This window comes from Trachemys scripta, chromosome 2, assembly GCF_013100865.1.
Source record: "Trachemys scripta elegans isolate TJP31775 chromosome 2, CAS_Tse_1.0, whole genome shotgun sequence".
Taxonomy (NCBI): Eukaryota; Metazoa; Chordata; order Testudines; family Emydidae; genus Trachemys; species Trachemys scripta.
This window is the reverse complement of record NC_048299.1, coordinates 7,342,048-7,366,522: the sequence shown is the minus strand read 5'-3', so window position 1 is coordinate 7,366,522 and position 24,475 is coordinate 7,342,048. Positions and strand designations below refer to the sequence as shown.

The 24,475-nt window shown below is 42.8% G+C and overlaps 1 protein-coding gene across 2 annotated transcripts in view; it reads right to left on the bottom strand.

Moving 5' to 3' along the window:
* Window positions 1-24,159, bottom strand: part of SEC22C (SEC22 homolog C, vesicle trafficking protein) — a 30,996-nt gene extending 6,837 nt beyond the window's left edge. The window contains exons 1-5 of one of the 2 annotated variants that reach the window (XM_034759840.1): window positions 23,961-24,156; window positions 14,156-14,409; window positions 12,367-12,576; window positions 9,677-9,840; window positions 7,523-7,702 (exon numbers count right to left, since the gene is read on the bottom strand). In XM_034759840.1, the coding sequence (XP_034615731.1) occupies window positions 7,523-7,702; window positions 9,677-9,840; window positions 12,367-12,548 (526 nt within the window). In that variant the 5' untranslated portion in view covers window positions 12,549-12,576; window positions 14,156-14,409; window positions 23,961-24,156. Of the gene's footprint in view, window positions 1-7,522; window positions 7,703-9,676; window positions 9,841-12,366; window positions 12,577-14,155; window positions 14,410-23,960 lie in introns of both variants that reach the window. The other variant, XM_034759841.1, reaches the window with a different exon arrangement.
* Between the last annotated feature and the right edge of the window lie 316 nt (window positions 24,160-24,475).

Here is a 24,475-nt window from a genome sequence, read left to right as displayed (position 1 = left end):
GAATTCTCAGGGCACCTGGAAATTCCACAGCAGCTACCAATAAACTGAAGTGATTTTTAATGGACTGACTGATGCAAGTGCTAATGGACTGATTGTATTATGCATCTGGATATTAAGTAAAAAGAACAGGAGTACTTGTGGCACCTTAGAGACTAACAAATTTATTAGAGCATAAGCTTTCGTGGACTACAGCCCACTTCTTCGGATGCATCCCTGTGGAGAGGTGGGGAAATCCCGCTCTGGGGCGCAGCCGCGTCCTGCTGACGGCTTGCCATTGTCTTCTATGCTTTTCCATTGATACAGGGCCTGCCTTGGCCAGTCCTTTTGAAGGATCCGAACTCCCTTCATACCTTTGTCTCCTCTCCCAGCCCACCCTGAGAGCAAACGAGCCTTTTCCGCTGTCATGGAGTCACAGTTTGGTTGCTCTGGAACTGATCTGTATGAGGGTCAGCCCAGACTCTGGTGTAACAAGTCTCTCTGCAGGGGCCCTTCCACCAGAGCAAGAAGCATCTTCAGCTTCGGCACTTCCTGGAGCCGATCTCGGAGCGTTCAGCCCCCTGTTCACCCTGTAAGCTCCCTGCTGTGAGTCCACCTGGAAGGGACACCTGGGGACCCTCACCCCCCCCAAAGGGCCCTGCACCCCCACTCCGCAGTCACAGGGACTCAGCCAGAAGTGTGACACAGGAGGTTTATTCATCAATGGGAACACAGCGTAGGACTGATCTTGTTAGCACAGAAATCAGGAATGTTGTTTCAATAGAGTCCATGGGGGGGGCAGAGCCCTAGCCTCTACCACCCCACCCCCAGTCCCAAACCAGNGATAAGTCGAACCCGGAAGTGCTCGCCGTCGACTGCGGTACTCCAGCTCGCCGAGAGGAGTACCGCGGAGTCGACGGGGGAGCCTGCCTGCCGCGTGTGGACCAAGGTAAGTTCGAACTAATTCGAACTAAGGTACTTCGAACTTCAGCTACGTTATTCACGTAGCTGAAGTTGCGTACCTTAGTTCGAATTAGGGGGGTAGTGTAGACCAAGCCTTAGTCTCTAAGGTGCCACAAGTACTCCTGTTCTTTTTGCGGATACAGACTAACACGGCTGCTACTCTGTAACCTGGATATTAAGTGTCACTTATTTTATGCCACACCTAAATTTTCAATTGTCAGCATGCTACAGATTTTTGTATTGCAGACACTTCACTTCCTTGTCAGCAGAAAAGCCGGAGGTTTTGGCATCCAAAAGTCATGGCAGGTGGCTTACAGTTTTGGCACCCAAGAAGCAGTTACAGCTTTTGACACTGAGAGGGGAAGTATCTCCTCTTTGCTGCTCCTTGTGGGCAGAGAGGACTTTACACATAGGGATGGAAAGGGGCTTTAACTCTTAGGATGCATCTACACTGCAGGATTCTTTTGGCAGCATGTAGTATACATACGTGCATAGGCCTTCCAGCACGGGCATCTATAGCAGCATAGACATGTTCTCTACTGGGCCAAGCTGTGCCTCCCACCTACATTGCAGCGTCCTACTGCAGAGCCCTTCCACACTGCAGGGAAAGGCTCCAGCAGCAAGGAGGTAGCATGGAAAGGCTCCAGTAGCTCCCCACTGCTGAAGCCCTTCCCTGCAGCGGAGAAAGGCACCAGCAGAAGGAAAAGGCTCAGCATTTCCCCACTGCTCCCCCTTTCTAGAGTACTTCCTCCCTGCAGTGACAGGCTCTGGCAGCAGGGAGCAGCTGAAGCCTTTCCAGACTGCCTGCCCTCTGCCAGAGACTTTCACCGCAGTGAAAAGCACACCGTGTCCACTCTGCACAGCTACACCAAAAGTGGTGTGATGTGTAGACGTAGCTTTAGTTCCTGACCCCAGCGAACCCTCGACAACAGCTGCACTGCTGGGACCCACATCCAACATCGATGGTTTCAGCACCTTATCTGCCAACATTAACCTGCCCTTAGGCTTCAGAAGGAACTCCAGCACTGAGATGAGTAGGCTAAGTTCACACCTCAGATAGTGGGCTCCAATTCTCTCTTACACCAAGATCCCCTAGATGCAAGAAAGAAGAGACGGGTCATCAAGGAGTCTCCCCTGTTCTTACGATGTTCTGGCCTCAGCCCAGATATAGCCAGTAGCTGGCTGTTATCCCCAGACTGTGTAGCATAGAGGAGCTCCACATTGCACCCTCACCAACCACTCATGGCTGGGGAAGCGGGGGGGACAGAGGCAGCTAGCGCAGGAGGTAGCTCCACTAGCTTTTATGCCAGCTGAGAATTCCGCTCCACCAGGTTGGGTCTCGGTTCAGCAGCTGCAACTGGATTCCTAAGGTAGCAAAGAGCCTGCAAGCAGGGGAGATAATGTGCAGCAACATTTTATGCTCATTGCAGCTTCAGGAAGATTAAACAAACTAGACGAGTTTCAGAGGGGTAGCTGTGTTAGTCTGTATCAGCAAAAACAACGAGGAGTCCTTGTGGCACCTTTGAGACTAAAATTTATTTGGGCATAAGCTTTTGTGGTGTTTTTTCCACTCCATGCATCTGATGAAGTGGGTTTTAGCCCACGAAAGCTTATGCCCAAATAAATGTGTTAGTCTCTAAGGTGCCACAAGGACTCCAAAATAGACAAGGTTTTCCTTATACCCATAAGGGCTAGAAACTTATTTATAAAACAGCAGAGGATGGAATTCCAATCATGAAAAATACAGAATACCCAATTACATATTTGAGCATTATATAAATCTATACAGACAATAAGTTTAAATATTAACTTTGTTAATATCAGACTTAAACACACAAGAGCAAGGAGTTAAGAGGCAGCAATTCCTTTATTGGAAGGGCCTCAGAACCAGAAGTGATCTTCCTCCACCTCAAAAATACATACTAGTAGCAATATAAGGATGCAAAAATAGGATGATGTATGTTTTCTAGCACCTTTAATCCAGCTGTCTCAAAATGCAGTACAAATATTACACCTCCCCAGGACAGGAGCTCTCCTATAGGGTAAATGCGTATCATCGCATTTCATTCTTTAGTGAAATGCAGCCACTGCTGGGATGGAATGCAGCAGCTGTTTAATACAGTGATACTAAACAGTTTAAAGTAGGAAAGTCACTCACCTCTTTTTTTTTTTTTTTTTTTTATTAAAATAAAGGCTTTTCCTATAACTGAGGTTTCCTTGACAACGTAGGTTTACAGCAAGCTTCAATGCAACTTGAATACAGCGGTGTGAATTAGCGCTAATAAATGGCTACGCAATTAACTCAATTGGCACTCCCGCACACACCTGCTTTTATCTCAGCCATTGCTGTGGCAGCAGTCACATTAATCTTGTTATGCAATATGCCAGCATCATGCAACATTAGTGTATAAAAGTTTCCACTGAAATCAACGGTGCAGGTATCTCAGTCATTTAAATAGAACGTTGCATAATAAAAAACAGCAATGAAATTTAACATCTAAGTGACTCACTGAACAGCGTTTAGTCCAATAAGCAGCACCAGCAGGTTTTATTTTCTCAATGATCTGCACACATAGTTTACTGTACATTACTCTTGAAGGATTAAGTTTTTAGTGCATATTCCTCCCCCACACAATTCTCCCGAAAAGAGCATTGATTCTCCCTCCCTCGTCTAGCTATCCCGTGATTGCAAGTTGCCAAGTTTGTTCATGCAGACGACATGTGCCTTGGCACTCAGTCACGTGCCTTTGACATACCTAAGAGAGTGTTCTAAACGCAGATATGGTGGCTATGACCGATTGTCATCGGTTGCGCCTGATACCAAGTGGAAGTAAGACTGTGTTGAGTGTTTTCCACTTCCATCATGCACAAGTGGGCAGAGAGCTGAATATAGCTCTCAATGGTCAGCGAATAAAGCATGATTCACACCTGGTCTATCTAGGCGTTACATTGGATAGAACTCACATATCATGACCATTTTATAAAGAAAGCGACTAAGGTCAAAACACAGCAACCTGCACAGAAAACTGGCCGGAATGACATGGGGTGCCAAAGCCCAAACATTACGCACTTCAGCCGTGGCACTCTGTTATTCAGCAGCAGAGTATTGCACTCCAGTATGGGCTCACTTGTCTCTCACAAAGATGATTGACATACTACTTAATACGCATGGTGGAATTATTTCAGGCCACTTAAATCTACTCCTCTACCAGGGTTACTGGTTCTCTGCAATATTCTTCACTCAGTGTTTGCAGAGAGGAGAGCGAAGCAAAGCTCATGAGGACTCTCCATGATATGCCACATCCACTTGTTTAATCCACCACATGATCATCTACCCTCACATTGGCCGTTGTAGATAAGTTTACCAGGTGAGGGATTTACGGTAGAGGACATGTGGTGAGCGCCATGGTCTGCTGAGAAAGTGACAAATAATTATCTTGTCTTGGACCCCACTCAATGTCATCCTGGGTTTGATTTACCATCAAGGCAATGGAGCCTTCTGGACCAGTTTCGTGCTGGACATGGAATTTGTGCTGCAGTGAAATTTCAGTGGTATTTTACAGACAGTCCACTATGTCAGTGTGGGCAGCCACAAACTATGACACATTGTTGAGGACTGCAAAATGACAACTTCCTGGAGGTCTTCGTGCCTGGAACATCGTTAATAAGAATGCCGCAGCTTGGCTTGACCAGACAGCATGTGTCAAATAAATAAATACGTTGCCAAGATTCACTTCAGAGTCAATCAGTGTTTCACTTTAAAACAAACAGGAATTGTCAATAACTAATAAGAGTCATTCTTCCCTGCTTGAAGTAAGCATATCACCAGCTTCCAGTCCCCAGTGAGAAACTATGGAAGCAACATATTGAGACTTGAATATGATGAAGAAAAGTTTGGAAAATTTACAAATTAGAAGTTCTATACAGGAGGCAATAAGCGTTAATATCATGGGAGAAAAAAAGAGTGGAGATTGCTATGCCTGATCATCTGGGGTTGGTTTATTTCGGACTTTATACCCCAAGACAAAAGTTTTCATTTCATTTTATTCCTATATAAAGTCTTAGGCATTACCCACTCATAAAAGCTGTACCACTTACAGTGGTATGGCTTATTCCCATATTTAAGAGAATAAACCAGGTCAGTATAAGTATCCTTATCCCAGTATAACTACAACCACATTAGGGGTAGTACTGATGTAGCGATTTCAAAATCACACCCATAACGGAAATAGTTAAGTTGGTACATAAATTGTGTGGACCTGGCCTTGGAGAATCGGAGTTTGTTCCGTCTTTAGCAGCAGCAGTTTGTGCATTTCTCCAGGGGACTATACAATCCCGCAAAACCGTTCACTAAGTAACGGGCAGAAGTTTCACTCAAGATTTTTTCCAAACTGATTCCCTCAGCCTATTTAACTGGAGATAGAATGGAATTTGCAGCAAACAGTAATGGCTATTTCCTCAGGGCATTGTACAAATAGTTGGCTGCCAAGGAGCCAAGCAGAGAAATAAGGCTGAAAGAGAGCTCCAAGTCAATGCATGATCTTTAGCAGTATGAAATTAGACTCAGACATTTCCATTTAAAAATAAGTGAGGTATTTTAAATCTGAAAAACACTTGTATTAAGATCTCATCTTAAGAAAACATAATTATGCTTTAAATACAACCTGTAAAGCTGTTCAGGAGACTTGTGGTGTTCATTGAGGAGAACACAATGCTGCATAGCTTATTACCGTGTTTACCAGACAATTAGGACAAGATGTTTTTCCATTTCATAAATACCATTTCTGTATCTGTCTAGGTTGGAAATGTTCTCTCCTCTCCACATCAACTATTTACAACATTTCTTAAGGGCCCAGTCTCTTCCAGAACTTCACCTGCTATATAAACACCGTCAAGATAGGAGTTACGCTTTCCAGTAAGACAATGGCGACAACACTGACCAAAGGAACAATGCTAGCACCTTGCTAGCAAGAAGTGGGTTCAAGCATTGTTCTTTACCACGGTGCAAAAGGGGTTCTCTCTGGCCAGAGTAGATCGGGAGGAGATGGCTAGACTATGCTCACCTTTCCTACATTAGAAATAGGGAGTCAGAGGATCTGGTCACAATATGGTTACAAAGTGTAGATAGGAACTAACCACCTCCCTGTGACAAGACTAAAGCCTTGGACAGTACACATTTTTACCTGTTTACGAGGACATGATTAGGTCCTGTCTCTACTATATCTTTCAACCTTATTGTAATCAGATCCCCTGCCTTTGTGTTGTCACTAAGTTTCCTGACTAGTATAGCTGTAGTGTAGATAAAGTCTTAGTTCTCTTCTAAGAAAGAACAAGCAAATTTTGGAGGCAGTAGAATGGGATTCAGCCACTGCTTCTGTTAATGACAGAAAATGAAAGACTGAGATCCAGACAAAAGCCAGAAAAGCGGAGTCAAGCAGCGGTAGATAGAGGAGGCTGAAAATGGTTCTTACAATAAGGATGAAACAATATGTATGAGTGAGTATCTGGGTTAGCCCACTGAAAAGAGCCAGAGGTACAAAACTAGATGGAAAACGGAAGTAAGTAATAAAGAATATGGAGGTTATGAGAACTGAATATTTAGTTCTGATCATTTGTTCAGGTCTAGCGTGGAAATATTTACTGGTCTTGAAAGCATCTGTACTAGTTCAAAGTATTTCTAAGCCTGGCAAGTCATAAGATATTGTCCCTTCACATGTGATTCTGAAAACTGATCACTAATATAACTTGCCAATCAAATCTGCTTTGTTTATAAATAAAACAATGGGGTTTTTTTGTTAGCCCTACAGATTCACCCTGAAAGAGGCAAGTGAAGCTGTATTCTAAGTTTTTGCATAGTAAGATGATACTGAAAAACAGATACATTTTAAAGTGTTTGTTATACAATGTTAGATATGTGAAACCTCAATATGATATTTAGGTAGATGTTTATCATAACTGTAAGATAGCTTTAATTCTGTTTTTTACTTACAGCAACTTTAAATGTAAGCTGTTATCTTGCCTGGCTACTGGGGAAGAGGGAAAGGTGAAATGCCGTGAAACAATTCAAGATGGATAATCTTAAGTGAGACATCACCCTGTGGTCTCAGAGATATTTATTCTTTGAATCATTTTCTCCTTTAAGCTAAAATAAATCTTCTAGACTGGAAATATATTTTGGGTCTTTGTTTATGGAACAAACGATATAATGAAGCTCTTTCTCTTAAAAGAAAATTAAAGCCTCAACTTGCTTAAATGCAAGGGAATGTGCAATTCGTAATTCCAGTCATAACGAACTTCCATAGAGAAAATGATTTATGGTTAAAGATGAACTACTATAAGTACTTCATTAGTTTCATTATGTATCTGCTATAACACAACAGTTTATGTCCTCTTCATGATGATGAAAAAGCTAGCCTTGAACAAGAACTATTTGTCTGAGGTTTATATATGTTAACATGGGTTTCTCATTTCAGAAAAACACAACTGGGATTTTTAACTATTCATCATAGGCTTAAAAAGGTAGTCATCAGAAGAAACCTGTATTGTTGACATTGAAAAAAAATTTTGCATACCAATAACTTACCAGACCCCATCTGCACTTCTGTGTGCCCGTTAATCATCCCGTTCATCAGCTCTGTATCCTCTAGTTTCAGAAGCACAGGAGGATGGAACTTCAGCTCTTCCTGAATTTTCTCCAGGCTGTCCTTCATTTGAGAGCAGCTTGTGTAGTTGAAATGGTATTTCACTTTCTGAATAATATTATCTATAAGAGGGTATCAAGAAATATTTTAATTAAGACACTGGATTGTTAATGAGCTAACTGATATCCCAGACCTTCCTATCCCGTTTTTTTAACCTTAATTGTAGCATATCTAAAATGTTATTGGTTACTGTTTGGGTCAAATACTTTGCTTTCTATTTGTTGTGTAAAGTACCGATCACACTTCTGGATGCTGTAACACACACACTCGCCATCTCAGATTTGCTTAAAACACAGCTTTACTCTGCATAGTAGAGACGACCTAACCATGGTTTAACAAGGTCTATAAATCACAATGAAGCCTTGAATGCTGTAACGTCCCATCTACTCCGCAAGACAGAATTGTATTTTAAACAGTGCCGGGAGTTTTAGTTTTACAGTACAAGATGGGACCTACTATTCAAAGTCACAGCAACAACTTCTCAGACCAGGATGCAGAGGGATTTTCCTGAGACTTGTGCTACAAATGACTCAGACAAATATTCCATAGTTAGATTTTATAACAGCGTTCTCATACAAAAATATCCCTCTCCACAGGTTTGAGTCAAGTTGCAGAGCACTAAAACTACAACCTACAGTAGCATCTCCAGAGCTGGAGCTCCCCATTACAGATATTGCTAGCTGTTCTCTAGCCTCAGTTACTTGAGTATCTCTATACTATGAAGGGTGGAGGTTTTGTTGCTCATGATTATTATAAAAAATAATGTAATGAAGCAAATTAAATATAGAAGCAGATTTATAAAGAAATCTGTTTTTTTAAGTGAAGTAAAAAAAAAAATCTTAACTTAAAAGGCAATACATCCAAACAGTAAGTTACAACATATAAGTTAGGTTGATGGCAGATCCTACTGAACTGCAAGACTACAGAGTGCTTTATAACCCAGAGTACACAGCATCAGGCAAAGATAAGGGATTTCAAGCAACAACTACAGGGATCATATTAACTCTTGGAATATTGCAACGTTAAACAGTTACAAAGATCAATAACTACTAAGGCAACAGTTCAGATCTTCCAATTTATTCAGTGCAACTTAGATCTAGAAGAATGTATAAAAGATCATGCAAAAAACATAAGAGGGGAGGGAAACAGGATAATGAAAATGAAAAATGCAAGGAACCAAAACTTTTGCGTTTTGTTTTTTTTGTACATTGCCAATGTGAGATTAAAATAAATTAGAAATCCCTAGCCAAAATGCAGGAGAAACAACAAAATGCAAATTTCAACACAGATTTATGAAGAAATTAGAATGTGGCTGGCCGTCAATTCACTCACAACGCAAGAACTGCTGCATACTGTAGTTTCCCTTTAAGCATCTCTTTCTTCTAAGCAGGATCTGAAATCTCTTGTTCAGAGCTGGATGTTAGTGTATTAGCCCATTTCACCACCCTACCCCTCACAGGGTATACAGATCTCACTAATGGAACTAATCCTACAGAGCTAATCATATTTTTCCAGAGATGTGATGTTCACAAGGGGCCCTAGTTGGTAGGTGAAAAAAAAAAAAAAAAGCCATTGATGTCAGGAATCACAGGTGAGAGGGGGACACATGGTATGATCACGAAGTGCTACATGAACCTAAGCTATGTGGGAAGTGAAACTGTCTACCACGCTGACCTGCGTCACCTCTCTGTTTTCTGTGCTGCTCACACGGTCTTTTTCCCAGTCTTGTCTTATACTTAGATTGTAAACTTTTTGGGGCAGGGACTGTCTTTTTGTTCTGTGTTTGTACAGCACCTAGCACAACAGGGCCCAGGTCTACGACTAAGACTCCTAAGAAATACCACAATAATAATATACAGTTCCATATTATTATATGAATATTTTTCGTACACCCTTCTCCTGAAACATAAAGCCACTTTGTACAATCAGGAATTAGCATGGCTGCTTGTCATTACCAACCTGTCTGCTAGTTTAATTATTTCAAATATGATGCTCTGTACAAAGGATTCTAACAGTAAGAGAATAAATCTACAAACCAAATTCAAGAAAAGCATAGGGTCTGGTAGCCAAACTTATGCTCGTAGAGTCATATGAAGCAGAAAATTTCCACTGGAGCTCCTCCAGGAAACAAAATGCCATGACGGTTGGGCAACTACTGGTGCAGATCCCCATGCAGGCGATGTCCCCAGAAGAATGAAAACTGAAAAGAAAACAGCCATTTTAAAAATCACAATTACGAGGTAGAAGAGTTATGCTGGACATCAACTGTACGTTAGACTTTACGGTCTCTAAAAAATATTTTTATCTTGGCTGCATTAGTTGGGAAAGAGTACTGAAGAAACACCATCTGGTTTTCACCCCAGTTGTAGTTCTATTTAAAGAAAATATACCAATCTCTGTATACAGCAGCAGTTTCTTTATAGCCTTTATCCCCCATACCTGTTTATGGTCCCTTCTCTACAAAGGGCACTAGATCTATAAGTTATCACCTTCACCTGACAATGCTGAAGATTAAACATAAACATGAAATTCATGCCTTGTTACACTGGCTTTGAAGGAAAACCAATTAAGAGTTTAATCTTTCCTTTCTCAATTCATTCAAAGTTCATAGCCCCCCTCCACGCCACAAAAATAAATTATACACATACATACAATCACTTATAGCTCAGGTCTCCAATAACCCACCCTTATAATCTCTAACCAGGCGTGCAGTCTCAGATGTGAGCGCTGATCACTTAAGAAATAAAATCCAACCAATTTAGATTATACAAAAACAAACAATTCATTAATATTCCCTTTTGCAAATATCCAGAACATGAGATTTATATTTTTCTTACAAATTAAAGCTATGCTTTTTCTAGCAACGGAAGCAGATGTTAGTCTATAGGTTTTAGAGAATAAGCCGCTGTGCATGAAACGAGAAAGCATTTTCCTGTAAAACCAGTTCCTCAATTTCTTGTCCATAATTTTTAAGACACAACAATCTACAATTTAAGTTTTGTGAGGCAACATTTTTTGCGCCTGGCAGGGGAATTTTTGTGGTTCCTCAGGTCTTATTAAACTGCTAGATATCTAATTGCAGCCACTGTGTGTGTCGTGGCATATTTATTTGGAGGGGTTATGGGATCCTATTGGCAGGAGTCTCACCGGTTCTTCTACCACCAGTAGGATTTTCAGACATGCCTAAGGAAGTTGTGCGAGACTCCCACTGAAAATCCATTGTTGTAAGTCTGAGCCAAATGGCCCTGTTCACGGAGTGATTTCTGATCCTAGGAAGCACCCACATTCATGCATAAAACAATTGGCACTATTTTTAAAAAAGTGAATTTTCATCATATCACTCTTGCTGTGTTAGGTAGGAATCACAAGGCTGTGGTGCAAATCAAAATACTGGATAATCACAGGTCCCCTCCAGGAATGTTGGCAGCAGTTTAAAATTCAGACACATGGAGTGGGATTTTCATAAGTGCCTAAAGGAGATGGGTACACAAATATTGTTCCAATGGAGGAAGTGTAGTGAAAAAAGAAATAGATCATTATGTAAACTAAGAGAACAACATATGGGCTGCAGAACAGAGAAAAGGAATTTTGTAATATGTGGTCAAGACTAGGATCCTTGAAGTATTATTTCTCAGACATGGGCATTCACCAGTCTGGATGGCTTGCATGGGCCAGACACAATGAAGGGGGCTTTCCCATCCTCTGAGTTCTGTCCAGTATTGAGACCAAACAACCACCAGATGCTAACTTTCATTCACGAATGACCTCGGCTGGTTCTTAAGCCTAAGAAAAAACTAGCTTCCCATGATTCAATGGGAAGGGAATTTTGATCATCAACAGGCCCGAGTAGTCTTACAGATCAAGGCTAAGTGGAATGAGGAAAAAAAGCTGAAGAGCCTATTAAAACCATTTTAAAATCTAATTTAAAGAGTATACTCTGGTAGGATTATTTTTGTCTTGACAAGATTACCTTTTTAAATGTACAATTTAAAAGGTAATACAACTGACATGACTGAACAAAGATCTTGAGATTAGAGAAAACTCATCTAGATCAGTGGTTCTCAAAGCTGGTCTGCCGCTTGTTCAGTGAAAGCCCCTGGCAGGCTGGGCCGATTTGTTTACCAGCCGCGTCCACAGGTTCAGCCGATCGCGGCTCCCACTGGCCGCAGTCCGCTGCTCCAGGCGCCAACGGGGGCTATGAGAAGGGCGGCCAGGACATCCCTCGGCCCGTGCCACTTCCCACAGCCCCCATTGGCCTGGAGTGGTGAACCGCGGCCAGTGAGAGCCGTGATCAGCCGAACCTGCGGAGGCAGCAGGTAAACAAACCGGCCCGCCAGGGGCTCTCTCTGAACAAGCAGCAGACCGGCTTTGAGAACCACTGATCTAGATGTTATAGTAGTGATGGCTGTTTTAGAAATGCTTAAGACAGAAAGAGTTTCATTCCCATAAAGAAGTGGGAACACCAACATGAAGGACAGGGAGGGGAGAAGAGATGCAGGTTGGAAGCAAAAAGATAGCAGGAGGAAATTAGTAATAAAGTTTATATAACATGATAATGCAAACACTCATTTTCATATAATACTAAAAGTTCATGTTATAATTGTAGCACATGTTCAAGTTGCAGTTATATATATCTATTATAGGATAGCCAACCCTTGAAGTTAAATTAATCCCAACAGGATAAACAATTCTGTGAAATTAAGACCAAGTGAACGTGGTAGCTTACTGTATGCTGAAGCCACGTCCTGTTGCTGTGCCTCGAGCAGGATACTGTGCCAGAATTAAGGATAACGCCTTCAGTCTCTTCCTGCATTCAAGAAAGTCCTGGTTGAGATGAAAATCCGTAGAGGCTGAAAGTGGAAGTCCGTCCCTCACTCTCACCACACAAGCAAAGAGGATCATGGACATCCTCCACAAGAGTATTCATGAGGACAATCTGGAAATAAATGTATTAAATTAAGATTGCATCCATTTATATAATAACCTGCTACGCAAGGATGTATTGTGTTAAAGCATAGATTTAACTCTTTCATTGCTGCTTCTCAACAATACTTCTTGTACTGCCATCATCTTTTAAAGATGATCTAAAAAGCATGCGGTATTTTTTATTTTTTTTTTGCTTTTTTAAATTAGAACTGTCTCTTTTTCTGCTTCTTGCTGATGTATAATAATGACCAGAAAATGTTCTCTTCCTGAAAGAATTCACCAATTTCTTCCCGACAGCTTTTTACTCTAGAAATCTCAGGAACATTGGAAGAGATATTCAAAGATAAAAATAGCACTTGCACATTTAACTCACACTGACTAGTTCTCATTTCCATTAGCCCTCCTGTCAGTCATCGAATGGTACATCTATACCACAAATGATGGTATGTTTGCAGTGCAATTAGACATACCCATGCTAGCTTTAATCTAGCTGGTGCGAGTAACAGTGGTAGTGAGGACATGGTGGTGCGAGCTTCAGCACAGGCTAGCCACCCCAGTACCAGCCTGCCAGGGATTCTAGGTACATAGTTGGGTTGCTAGCCCTGCCCAGGGTCCACGCTGCCACATCTTCGCTGCTATTACTCACACAAGCTAACTTAAAACCCATGTTACAATCACACCTTAATCTGCACTGCAGACATATTCTTACTGTTGCAGACGAGTCCTAAATTCCTAATGTAAAAAACAAACAAACAGGAAATAAGTTTTTTGTCCAAAAACTTTCAGGACTTTTTTATATAATATATAAAAATCAAAAGAGGGGATAACCCTAATTCTTCTTGCGGAAAGGGATCTGGGGATCATAGTGAACCACAAGCTAAATATGAGTCAACGGTGTAACACTGTTGCAAAAAAAACAAAAAAAAACAAAAAAAAAAGCAAACATCATTCTGGGATGTATTAGCAGGAGTATTGTAAGCAAGACACAAGAAGCAATTCTTCCACTCTACTCCGCACAGATTAGGCCTCAGCTGGAGTCCTAATTGGGTCCAGTTCTGAGTGCCACATTTCAGGAAAGATGTGGACAAATTGGAGAAAGTCCAGAGAAGAGCAACAAAAATGATTAAAGGTCTAGAATACATGACCTATGAGGGAAGATTGAAAAAATTGGGTTTGTTTAATATGGAGAAGAGAAGACAGAGGGAACATGATAACAGTTTTCAAGTATATAAAAGGTGATTACACGGAAGAGGGAGAAAAATTGTTCTTCTTAACCTCTGAGGATAGGACAAGTTGCAATTTAAGGCCATTGCTTCAAGGGCAGTTTAGGTTGGACATTAGGGAAAACTTCCTGTGAGGGTGGTTAAGCACTGGAATGAATTGTCTAGGGAGGTTATGGAATTTCCATCACTGGGGATTTTTAAGAGCAGGTTGGACAAACACCTGTCAGGGATGGTCTAGATAATACTTAGTCCTGTCATGAGTGCAGGGACTAGACTTCATGACCTCTCAAGGTCCCTTCCAGTCCTGTGAATTTATTGTACAAAGAGTTTGTCCTGAAGCAAACTAATTTTAGTAGGCAAGCATACCTCCTAGAATATTGGAGTATGCTGATCAGCGCACTGGCAAGTTTTTTCAGATGATCCATTGAGTTCTATTTCTGAGATGATGTGTAAGTTGATGCCTTAGTCTTCTAGCATTTTTGCTGCTGAACTCTCACGGTACATTTTTGAGGGACATATCTGCTGTGCTTCTTGAATGTACCAAATACAGTGTGACACTTAATTGGCTTCCATGGGATATTAGGTGGCCTGCTAAGGAAGAATCATAGAACTGAAAGAAACTGCAAAGAAAAGAAAAAGAAACATTGTTCACTCATATTTAGCTTGTGATCCACTATGACTCCCAGATCCCTTTCTGCAGTACTCCTTCCTAGTCAAAGGATATTAGCGTTCCTAGACATAAGGATCATCTAGTGTGAAATCAGAATTGTATATTGTCAGTATATAATGCCTGCATCTGTAACTTTCACTCTATGCATCCGAAGAAGTGAGGTTTTTACTCACGAAAGCTTATGCCCATATAAATCTGTTAGTCTTTAAGGTGCCACCAGACTCCTTGTTGTTTTTGTAGATACAGACTAACACGGCTACCCCCGATATATGATGTAAAGTACATCTAATGCCCAAATGGTATTTAAACTTTGTTTTACAGTACGGAAAAAGAAAAAAAAAAAAAAAAGAGAGACAATTCAGAGAACTTGAAGGTATTTTCTCCACCCAGTTCATATTAAAAAAAATTGCTCAGCATTGTAGGCAAAAGCAATTAATGTGGCGAGGTAAATAAACTCTCCATCATAGTCAAAAGTACACTGTGTAACTACGGGGTTTGGCATGCTGAACTGGCCACCATATCAAAAAAGAGTAAGGCCCTTAATTACACATCATTCAATTTCTGTTGTTATGAAACTAGACAACCAGAGGGAGCAAATCCTCCATTCTTAGAATAGTGCTGGCATTTGTGATAATGATTATATTTATCAGAACTATGAAGTTGTGACGTTATCTAATTAAAATATAACCATGCAAACCACTGTTGCTACCACTGCTATATAATTGCAGCAAATCTTATACAAAATATAACTCATGGCCAGAAAGGGTTAAACAGCTTGCAGGCTGAATGACACAAAGCCGGCCTTTAAAAACATGTTAGAAATGTTAATTAGGGCACTGCATGCTAAATAGGCTAGAACTTTGAAATACAAACCTACGTTGTTAGACGTTAGAGGTAATATTAATTGTGTATATCTTAGATACTGCCCGTGTAATCCAGACAGTTCCTGTCTGTCACTAGAACTACTGATTCAGAGATCAAAATGGAATATTAACATTTAGATGAATCTTTGGTAAAATAATGTCATTGTCTATATGTCTCTTTGAAGTTTGTGATAGACTGCCTAATGGATAAATTGCCCTATGTTAATTTGTGTAACTAATTACTGGTGGTGTTTAAGCAAAAGGTTACATCAAAAGCCTATTGCAGGGGTCCCCAATGCGGTGCCTGCGGGTGCCATGGCGCCCACCAGGGCATCTAAGTGCGCCCGCGTACTGACCGGCGGACGAGCATCCACCAAAATGCCACTGAGAAGCAGCGTCATCCAGAGGCATCACGGCAACGCCTCTGGATGCTGCTGCTTCTCGGCAGCATTTCAGCGGCGATGCCTATTGACGTTGCCGCTTGTCGGCAGCATTTCAGCGGATGCTCGTCTGCCGCCACTGTCCTCCGTGGCTCGTCGTCTGGCGCCTGCCAAACGAAAAAGATTGCGGACCACTGGCCTATTGTTTATTAACCAGGACTACATGGTCAAGTGGATGCTAGAACACTGTATAAAAAGACCGTTTGGTCCAGATTCTGTCATCTCAGATCTGCTTAAGCTTCATCAGGGGAAGTTTGAGTCGCAAGACTGAGGTCCCAGTTATGCTGGTAAGTCCTGAATATGATATTTAGACATTAGACTATAACCTAATAACTGAATTCTAAAGGAACTCTTTGCAACTACAAAGCTCACCATCTCTGCTATGAATCTGAACCTCAGGGATTGAACTCATGTCTGTATGTATATTGATCTTTTACCCATACTCTTGTTTTTTAATAAATTTTAGTTTAGTTAATAAGAATTGGCTGTAGTGTGTATTTGGGTAAGATCTGGAATATTCAATAACCTAGGAGGTAATGTGTCCGATACTTTGGGATTGGTAGAACCTTTTCTTTTATACGATGAAATAAGATTTTCAGAAATCATCATATTTGACTTAGGTACCTGGATGGAGGCCTGAGGCTGGATCACTTTAAGGGAACTGCATTGTTTGGACTTCTAAGTAACCAGCAAGGTAATAAAGAAGCTGTTTTATGCTGGCTTAGTAAATCTAAGGGTATGTCTACACTACCCGCCGGATCCGCCAGGTAAATCAACCTAAGATAGGCCGACTTCAGCAAAAGTTGCGTATCTTAGGTTGACCTCCCTCCCCCAGAGTGTAGACCTACCCTAAGTATTGGAATATCCACCAGCTTTTGGGGGTTTGTCTGCCCCATTCTTTGCAGTTCACCCTAATTGAGTGACCACGGCTGGTCCCCACTGGGACCCTGGCGACAGTAGAGAAAGAAAGAGCCACATAGGGCTTGCATGCCATTAAAAAGAGAAAAATAGTCATTTGCTAAATTGAACGACACTACAGAAGTGTTACTGTTGAGCTTTTAAGATAGAGAGTAAAAAAAGTTAAAGCAGTTAATGTTTCTTGATACTATTTGTTTCACAGCTTGTGTTTAAAATAACAGATTTTATTAAAAAAAAAAAAAAAAAACCACTAAGCCCCAAAATAATTACACTTCCGTAATCATCTATTTAATAATTACTCCCATTCCACTGATAAACAAGATACAGGAGAGTGAAACATCATACTGACCTTTCACCTGCTCTTGTAATATCAATGTTTAAAACAAACAGTGCACAAAAATGCCCAGACTTTAACCTACTGAAAAAAGTTTGTTGGTTCAGAAGAAGTATAAATATTAGCATTGTTAACTTTCAACTGAGATCAGCTCCTCAAAACAGCAGAGTTCTCTCAGTTACTAGGTGCTATTGCTAACAGATTAAGATGAATTTATCTAAAACTGTTTCAGATCTATATAAAATAATGAATGGTATAGATGAGGTACATCGGACGCTTCTACTTACCCTCTTGTAATAGAAGAACAAGGGAACATTCAATTAAATGGAAAGGCAACAAATTTAAAACATAAAAACAAAAATCCTTTTAACACATCACATAATTAGCCCGTAGAACTCTTTGCCTCAACAAACCAGTGTTGCCAAGATTTTAGGATTCAAAAAGGAATTAGACATTTGTATGGATACTGAGAACACAGATAGCTATGTTACCTAGAATGAACCACTTTTCATCATTTTCTAAGGAATTGTGTACAACTTTTAAAAGCATCTACTCATGAGCAGAAGATAGAGACTTATATATTCTTGACTGATCTGGGGTTTTGTTAGAAAACTGGTAGGGCCTGGATTAGAGGTCAGCACTAATGTCACCCCATAAAATTCAGGGCAAACCTTAAAAAGATTTAACTCACAAGTTTGTTCCACGCCTCTGTCATACACAGAGGCCACAGCTTGTCATCAAGACACTGAAAAACACTTAGCCCCACCTACATCTCCAAACGAGGCTGCAAACTAGGCATGCTCTCTCCATCTACTCTGCCTACAAGACCAGCCTCAACACCCCATTCATTTTTCTGCTCTAACTTTTACCTGTGTTCATTCCATGCTGCCCCACAGGCATAGAATAGCTTCCAAAAACCTGTTTCCCAAGCCACCTCTCTTCTGCTTGTTTAAATCATCATGGCATGTATTCACTTGCAGGTGACATGATAAAGTTAGTTCTTAAAAGAGATTAATGGACTCATCAGGATGTGTATCTGCCTGAGAAACTGCACGATCTTATTACTCTAACCCTTGCCTACCTCTCCTCTTCCCCAGTTTCCTTTTCTGTCTATGATCACTTGTCTGAATTTAGGCCCCAATCCAGCCATTGGATCTGTGTAGCAGACCCTTGCACGTATGCAGAGCCTCTCTGAAGCCAACTACACCTCTACCTCGATATAATGCTGTCCTCGGGAGCCAAAAAAAAAAAAAAAAAATCTTACCGCGTAATAGGTGAAACCGCGTTATATCGAACTTGCTTTAATCCACCAGAGTGCACAAGCCCTGCCCCCCCGGAGCATTGCTTTACCGCATTATATCAGGTCACATTATATCGGGGTAGAAGTGTCATTACTGTTTTTGTGAAACACCTATCATACATTTTAGTGATCAAAATTAAGAAAACAATAACGTGCTCACAGTATTTTCATTTATAGCCTCTCACCACACTCTACTGAAACATTTAATAAAAAATATTTTGCCAGTCCAGTTATACTACCAGCATAGACGGGACATAATTTCACAAACTTTTTTTAAAGGGCCATTTCAACTAAGTAGGTGGAAACTTACATAAGAACCAAGGTACGTCAAATTTCAACATGAAAGAAATACACTCGTACATCTAATAATATTCCAGGGATATGCTTTTTAACCTAAGGCTCACATAAAGACTAGTCCGTGTATTGTGTATGACTGAATTAGACATTTACTGTAGTATTATTGCACCCCCTCCATGGGTAAATAAGCGCTCCCATTTATAAAACAGGCCATACATTTTCCATTCAATTTTTTTCATATTTTGCAATTTAGAAAATGTATCCACCCAAAAGGCTCTGAGCACAGATGCAGACAAGCTGCCTGGCTGTGCTTTTAAGCAAAAAATTCCTCTACTGTTGAAAGAGTTTGTCTTTGTTTAGTCAGAATGGGAAGGTTGGTAGCACTCAGAAAGCTGGAGTGTCCTGACTCAAGTATCTATTCTCCTTCTCATTGCTCATTTGAGTCACCTTTTACCTATGGAAAAGCTGCATTTAGGCCAATTTCAGCCCAATGATTTACCAACTTCCAGTTACTGGGCCAAGTTCTGCCCTTGGCCAGACGTACACAATCCCACTGAAGACTGAGGGAGAGCTGGTAAAGTTACATCAGTGCTCAGGAAAGCTTTAGAGGAAGTTGAGGTTTTTTGACTGTGCATTTGATTAAAAATTTGTGTTTTGCTACATGTAATACACCTTTGATCTCATTTTCAGATGGACCAAACACCAACAGCTTCCACTGACTGCAGAGGGAGCTGGGGGTGCTCAATACCTCTTTAGGTCTATTAGGCACAGAACAGTCTAAACAAGTGGTTCCCAAACTTTAACAACCTGTGAACCCCTTTCACTAAAATGTCAAGTCTCGCAAACACCCTCCTAAAAATGAATATTTCCAGTGATTTTCTCCTTTACCTGAGTATAAATTATAAAAGCAGTGATCTTGGAAATATAAAATTTGTTTTTATGACATGCTTATTACATACTATTTATCATTACAGTATTTTTATTACATTATGAAAACGGCAACACTCTTCCAAGATCTCACTTTCGTAGCTTGCATCACTCTGAATAAGCCTGTTATAAGACCAGGCTCCTATGTTTCATCAAGGACTGTCGGATGTGAAACAGCAGGAAGGTATTTAAGAAGCCTACTCAAAGCGTTCCTCCTTCACAAGCATACAGGTCTTGAGCAGTCCAGGCAAACAATGTATGTTAAAACAAAACTTAAACTTCTTCTTCATAATAATTTTAAAAATACTAGCTGCCTATTTCATTTTAAAAACAGCAAAAAAAATCCACCTCCCTTTCCATTTCTTATAAGGAATCCTGAAGTTTAAATCTCCTCAATGTGATAGAGATGCTTGCTTTGATCTACTTAGCTCTTGGAAGTCCAGGGGCTCCAGGCTTCTGGTCCCGTTCTCCGTAGGGACAGCTCTGTCTGCCATTAGGGATTTTTTTCCCCCGAGAACCCCCTATAACATTTCACGAACACCAGTTTGGGAACCACTGGTCTAAACAAACATAAAGGAAATATACAGCTTCATCAGCATTTAACAGAGCTGCAGATCACATGCGGATATTTTGCCTCAGCCAATAAAAGAAATAAAAATAAAGGGAATGAGAGCGTGTATGGGTGGAAGCAGGAGCGAGGCCTTTGTCTTTTCCGTGGAAGCAGGTATCCTGGATGGATTGTACCGCCCCCCACCACACCTGAAGAGTCTGTCTTTCCTTACTACATATAACAGTGTTATCGAAGTGTATAATTGTAGTCGGGTCAGTCCCAGGATATTAGAGAGACAAGGTGGGTGAGGTAATATCTTTTGTTGGACCAGCTTCTCTTGTTGTGAGAGAGAAGCTTTTGAGCCACACAGAGCTCTTCTTCAGGTCTGGGAAAGGAACTCCCAACGTCACAAGACAAGGTGGAACAGATTGTTTAGCACATAGATAGCACAAATGCACCACAAAACCAGTGACATACCTCAATGATATTTTCAACCTCAGACAGGCAACCTAAAATCCCTTATAGATTTCCATTAGAACTTCAACAACCACGATCCATCCTTTAAACCAGTGGTTCTCAACCAGGGATCCGAGGCCCCTTGGGGAGCCACGAGCAGGTTTCAGGGGGGCCACCAACCAGGGCCAGCATTAGACTCGCTGGGGCCCAGGGTAAAAAGCCAAAGCCCCACTGCATGGGGTTGAAGCCTGGGTCCTGAGCCCCGCCACTTGGGACTGAAGCTGAAGCCTGAGCAATATAGTTTCGCAGGGGCCCTGTGGCATGAGGCTCCAGGCAACTGCCCTGCTTGCTATACCCTAACACCAGCCCTGGCTTTTATATGCAGAAAACCGGTTATTGTGGCACAGGTGGGCCATGGACTTTTTACAGCATATTGAGGGGGACTCAGAAAGAAAAAGGTTGAGAACCCCTGCTTTAAACTCCCTCTGGAACAATCCCACACTAGCATCAGCTTCCTGGACACCACAATCACCTTCAACCATGGAACCCTGCAGACAACCATATACAAGAAACACACAGATTACCACACCTACCTTCATAGAGCCAATAAACACCCCAAACACACCAAGAAATCTGTCATCTACAGACAGGCACTTGGATACCACAGAAACTGGAATATACACCTCAACACATTTAAAACCATCTTCACCAAACAAGGATAGTCCACCAAAGAAGTAGATTGCATCATGAAATGGGCCACCCAAAAACCCTTAACAAATCTGCTTCAATACAGAAATAAAATCCCCTCTAATGCCTCACCCCTTCTTATCACCTACCACCACCCCACACTGGAACCCACACAGGGTATCATCAAACTACCACCACCCATAGTCAATAGGGACCCCATCCTGAAAGAAATCTTTCCTGAACCCCCTCTTCTGGCCTTCAAACAATCCACAGCCTCTCCAAGCTCATCACCAGAAGCAAGCTCCCCACAGACCAGGACACACCAACTCAAAGCAAACCTGCCAACAACCCCCCACACAACACATCTTTCGAGATCAATGAATCCTACACATGCCAATCACAACATGTGGTATACCTCATCCAGTGCACTCAATTCCCCAACAACTATGTGGGTGAAACCAGATGACCACTACAGTCTCAAATGAACTCACACAGGCAAAGACAAAAACCTGTGGGTGAACACTTTTCATAAAGTGATCAATATCTGACTATCAGTCCTCACCCTTAAAGGAAACCAGCACAAGAGCCTGGGAGCTTAAATTCATTACTTTGCTAAACAGCAAAAATCATGGACTAAACACAGACACTGGATTTATGGCTTATTTTACAACTTTTTTTGGAGGGGGGTCCTATGACTGCAGAGGTGTTAACAGGCCTCTCTACCTTGAATGGTCTCTTACAATATGTGGGGGTGGGGGGGGGGAAGAAGAGGAGGCTTTTGGGCACCTTAGAGACCAACAANACACTGGATTTATGGCTTATTTTACAACTTTTTTTGGAGGGGGGTCCTATGACTGCAGAGGTGTTAACAGGCCTCTCTACCTTGAATGGTCTCTTACAATATGGGGGGGGGGGGGGGGGGAAGAAGAGGAGGCTTTGTGGCACCTTAGAGACCAACAAATTTATTTGGGCATAAGCTTTCGTGGACTAGAACCCATTCCATCAGATGTATGAAGTAAAAGATACAGGAGCAGGTATAAATACATGAAAGGATGTGGGTTGCTTTACCAAGTGTTAGTCAGTCATAACCCCACATCCTTTCATGTATTTTGTATCTTTTACTTCATACATCTGATGAAGTGGGTTCTAGCCCATGAAAGCTTATGCCCAAATAAATTTGTTAGTCTCTAAGGTGCCACAAAGACTCCTCTTTTTTTTTTTTTTTTTGCTGATACAGACTAACACAGCTACCACTCAAACCTGTCACCTTAGAATATGTGACAACTACTCATGTTAACAATATGTTCCACTATGCATTTTGCTGTGCCACTTTGAGTTCCTTTCCCAGACCTAAAGAAGAGCTTTGAGTGGCTCAAAAGCCTGTTTCCCTCACCAACAGAAATTGGTCCAATAAAAGATATTCCCTCACCCACCTTGTCTCTCTAACATTGTTATAGTTTTTCATGCAAATAGAGTCTTGTTGACTCGAGTTATCTAAGGACCAGTCTCCAAAAGCAGCCAGCAACTACACCTATTGGCCCTTCAATTGCCCACTTTTCCACAGTCACACCTATATTGTGAACAACTAGAACAAAAATTGTTCTCACAGCATAGAAAGAGCTAAATTCTAGACCTAGCAGGATTTTTGCAGTTTGGGAGCACAATACAATCCCATCCACAAACCACATCTTCAAGACATCAGGAGCACATAGTGCTACTTCCAAGTGTCCCAACACAGTTGTTTTTAGAACAGGTAATCAACAGGCAGACTGCAGGCCAGAGGCAGACCACCAGACACTGTTGAATGGACCCCAAAATCGATTTACTTATTATCTTTAATTATTGTTTTCTCTGGAGTCTGGACCTTGACAAAAAATATAGACAAGATCTAGTGCCCAACACATCGCCCTCCCATAACCAGGTGTTTCTCCAGCAGTGAGCTGCCAACAAGGGCATCTCCTCCATGCACATCCACTGAGCAGTGTTGCCAACTCTCGTGATTTTGTCATGAGCCTCACAATAATGGTTTTCCTTAAAGCCCCAGCTCCTGGAATCAAGTGGATATGCAATGATTTCAGACTTCATTCTTAGAGGGAAAAGTAAGTTTCTAGCCCTCATGGCTGTGGAGAAATGTGAGCTCAGGGCACCCTAAAGGCTCAAAATGCGGAAGGCAAATAAAAACACCAGATCTGTTGTTTTTACATAAAAATCATGAGATTAAAGTCAATCTCATGATTTTCGGTGAGAATGCCTCATGAATGTTGAAGATTTGGGGTGGGCAGCACAGGCTCTGTATCCCCAGCACCCCCCCCCCACCAGCCCGCCCCCCCCCCCCCCCAGCCCCGCCACTAGCCTGCCCCCCACCCACCCCCCCCCCCCCCCCCTCCTCCCCCCCCCCCCCCCCGCCAGTAGCCTACCCCCGGACCCCCACAGCTCCCCCATCAGCCCCCCCTTCAGCCCCACACCCCAGCCTCGCCCCTAGCCTGCCCCCCGCCCTGCACAGCTGCCCCACCAGCCTCCCCCCACAGCCTCGCCCCCAGCCTGCCCCGTCCAGCCGCCTCCTCAGCCTGCCCCACACCCAGCCTGGCCCTCACCCTCTTCAGCCCCCGCCAGTAGCCTACCCCCGGGCCCCCACAGCTCCCCCATCAGCCCCACACCCCAGCCTCGCCCCTAGCCTGCCCCCCAGCCTGCCCCCCGCGCTGGCGGCTGAAGGGCTCTTGGGCTCTTACCTTCCCCACCGCGGGCCCGGTCACAGCCACCAGGCGGCGGCCCCACAACAAACCCGCCCCGCCGAGACGGCGGCTAGAGAGTCTATCCCACCCCGGAGCATGCCGGGAACGGGGGGGAAGCAGGGGAGTCCGCCTCTGGAGGCTCGGCTCTTAAAGGGCCAGGCCGCGGAGGGGCTCTGCCGGGAAGCGCTGGCTGGCCCCAGGGCTTCGAGCTCAGCCCGCCCCGGGCCCGCGCGGGACTCCCGGAGCCCAGCGCCGCGGCGGCTCCCTCAGCAAGGGGGCGGTGATGCTGGGAGCCCCTGGCCCAGCCCAGTCTCGGCGCCGTCCGCAGCTGCGCCCAGCGTTCAGACCCTGAAGCCAGATCCTCCTGGGACATAGGCGCCTAATTCCCCCCCGCCCGCTCCCCGGGGCCGTGCCCAGGCGCCCAACTCCCCCCGCCCCGCCCAGGCGCCCAACTCCCCCCGCCCCGCCCGCTCCCCCCGGGGCCGTGCCCAGGCGCCCTTCAGTCAATAGCA